The sequence below is a fragment of the Suricata suricatta genome, chromosome 10, assembly GCF_006229205.1.
Source record: "Suricata suricatta isolate VVHF042 chromosome 10, meerkat_22Aug2017_6uvM2_HiC, whole genome shotgun sequence".
NCBI lineage: Eukaryota > Metazoa > Chordata > Mammalia > Carnivora > Herpestidae > Suricata > Suricata suricatta.
The window spans coordinates 64,919,614-64,922,041 of record NC_043709.1 but is presented as its reverse complement, the minus strand read 5'-3'; the positions used below and the strand labels follow the sequence as shown (position 1 = coordinate 64,922,041).

At 38.1% G+C, this 2,428-nt stretch overlaps 1 protein-coding gene across 1 annotated transcript; it reads left to right on the top strand.

Moving 5' to 3' along the window:
- The first annotated feature begins 1,228 nt into the window (after positions 1 to 1,228).
- On the top strand, positions 1,229 to 2,164 carry LOC115305001 (olfactory receptor 8S1-like). Its single transcript, XM_029955351.1, has one exon. It carries the CDS (start codon positions 1,229 to 1,231, stop codon positions 2,162 to 2,164), a length of 936 nt encoding a protein of 311 aa, XP_029811211.1.
- Positions 2,165 to 2,428: the final 264 nt, after the last annotated feature.

The following is a 2,428-nucleotide window of genomic DNA, read 5'->3' as shown; positions in this document are numbered from 1 at the left end:
CTGTGGATTGTTTTGGGTAGTATAAATATTTAACAATATTTGTTCTTCAAATCTATGAGCATGGAATGTCTTTCCATTTCTTTGTGTCATCTTCAATTTATTTCATCAGTGTTTCATAGTTTTCAGAGTATAATTCTTTTACCTCTTTGGTTAGATTTATTCTAAGGTATCTTACTATTTTAGGTGCAATTGGAATTGTTTTCTTCATTTCTCTTTCTGCTATTTCATTATTGGTGTATAGAAATGCAAACGAATTGGTGGAATTAGTGGCTTGTTAATTGATAAAAATGAGGCTTTCATTTGGGAAGTCAATGGCAGTGGAGAAATAAAAAAAAAAAGAAATGCAAATGATTGCTGTACATTGATTTTGTATCCTGCAACCTTACTAAATTTGTTTATCAGTTCTAGAAGTTTTTCTGGAGTCTTTAGGGTTTTCTATATAGAGTATCATATCATCTGCAAATAGTGAAAGTTTTACTTCTTCTTTGCTGATCGGTAATTTGATTACTACAGTGATTTGTTGTCTGATTGATATGGCTAGGACCTCTCTCTTTCTTCAGTGGTTTATTTTGATGAACAACTCAGTTCTGTTTTACCTTTATTATATCTTAGCTATATTTTTTAACTTTATAAAATGTTTGATAGTTTCCTCTCTTACCACACACACACACACACACACACACACACACACACACACACAGCTTTCAAAATTATCTATAAGATCGAATGCTCCAAATACATGCAAAACAATAAAGAGAAAAAAGATAACACAAATGTACATAATTAATTAGTAACAAACCATTACAAAGTCTTGAATGGAAGGTGAAAGATAGACTGAGGAAAACAGGAAAGATTACAGCATCTTCTGCAGAAAATGAATTCTTGGCCAGAAAGTTATAGAACAAAATCAAAGGCCCAGTTTTAAGAGGTAAAAATTACTTAAGGGTCAGATCTGAAAAATTATGTGAATTTCTCTAGAACTGTTTGTAAGAAAAGAGCAACAAATAGAAAGAGCACAAAAGGTTCAGGACTGTTACACCAGGAAATCAGAAGAGGGAAGGCATGCATGCTGCAAGGGACGCTATGAGAGATATTAAACAAGTATGGCAATAATGAGCAGATGAAGGAAAAAATGTGTGTACATAGAATAAGTGGAAATTTTGGGTTGCCAGAGGAGATGGTTGATATATTATTTCTCTGTTTTCTTCCATAGTATTATTATCTTTAAATGGCGTTGGCAAATCACAGCACCATCATTGAGTTCCTCCTTCTTGGAGTGCCTGAAGATCATCATACCCAAGTTCTAGTCTTTGTGCTTTTCCTGGTAGTTTACCTCCTGACTCTGTCAGGGAACTTGTTGATGATCCTAGTTATCAGAGCCAATTCTCATCTTCACACACCCATGTACTTCTTCTTGAATCACCTCTCCTTCCTGGATCTCTGTTACTCTTCAGCCACAGTGCCTAAGATGCTAGAGAATCTCCTGTCTGAGAAGAAAACCATCTCAGTGGAAGACTGTTTGACCCAGGCTTTCTTTGTGCTTGCCTTTGGGGGAACAGAGCTCTACCTCCTTGCAGTGATGGCCTATGACCGCTATGCCGCCATTTGCTACCCTCTACTCTATGGTCAGATGATGAGCAATGAGCTGTGTGTGAGACTGGTGTGGGGATCTTGGAGTCTGGCCTTTTTGGATGCCTTCATCAATACCCTCCTAGCTTGGAATTTGGACTTCTGTGAGACTCAAGTCATCTCCAACTTCATTTGTGAGATTCCTTCTCTGTTCCCTCTATCCTGTTCCAGTAGCTTTGATAACTTTGCAGTCCTGCTCTGCTCTGCCCTCCTGCATGCCTTTGGGACCTTCATTCTAGTCTTCTTCTCTTACACCCGCATTGTCACCACCATCCTGAGCATCAGCTCCACCTCAGGAAGAAACAAGGCCTTCTCCACCTGCTCCTCCCACCTCACTGCAGTGATCCTGTTCTATGGCTCAGGTTTTCTTCGCTATCTCATGCCAACCTCAGGTTCTCCATGGGAGTCGGTTTTTTCCATGCAGTACAGTGTGGTCACTCCCCTAGTGAATCCCCTTGTCTACAGCCTAAAGAACAAGGAAGTAAAAGCCTCTCTGAAAAACATGTTGCAGAAAAGTTTACAACATCTCAGGTAGCAGAAAGCAAGCAGCGAAGGATTGGGAAGCAGGGCAGAATTATAGCAAAATACCTAAATAATCAGCATTAAGGAAAATTTTTGTTTGCTCTTAATATCATATAGGACAAAATATCTTCTAAAGCCTCCTTTGTTTGGAAATACACCAAAAAATAGCAGCAAGGTATTTTCTTGCTTTGGTTAATATTTTTCTTTCTCAGAGGTGGAAAACATGCATCAGATCATTATTTTGATTAAAGTAATTTGGTTGCAGACATTGATATAT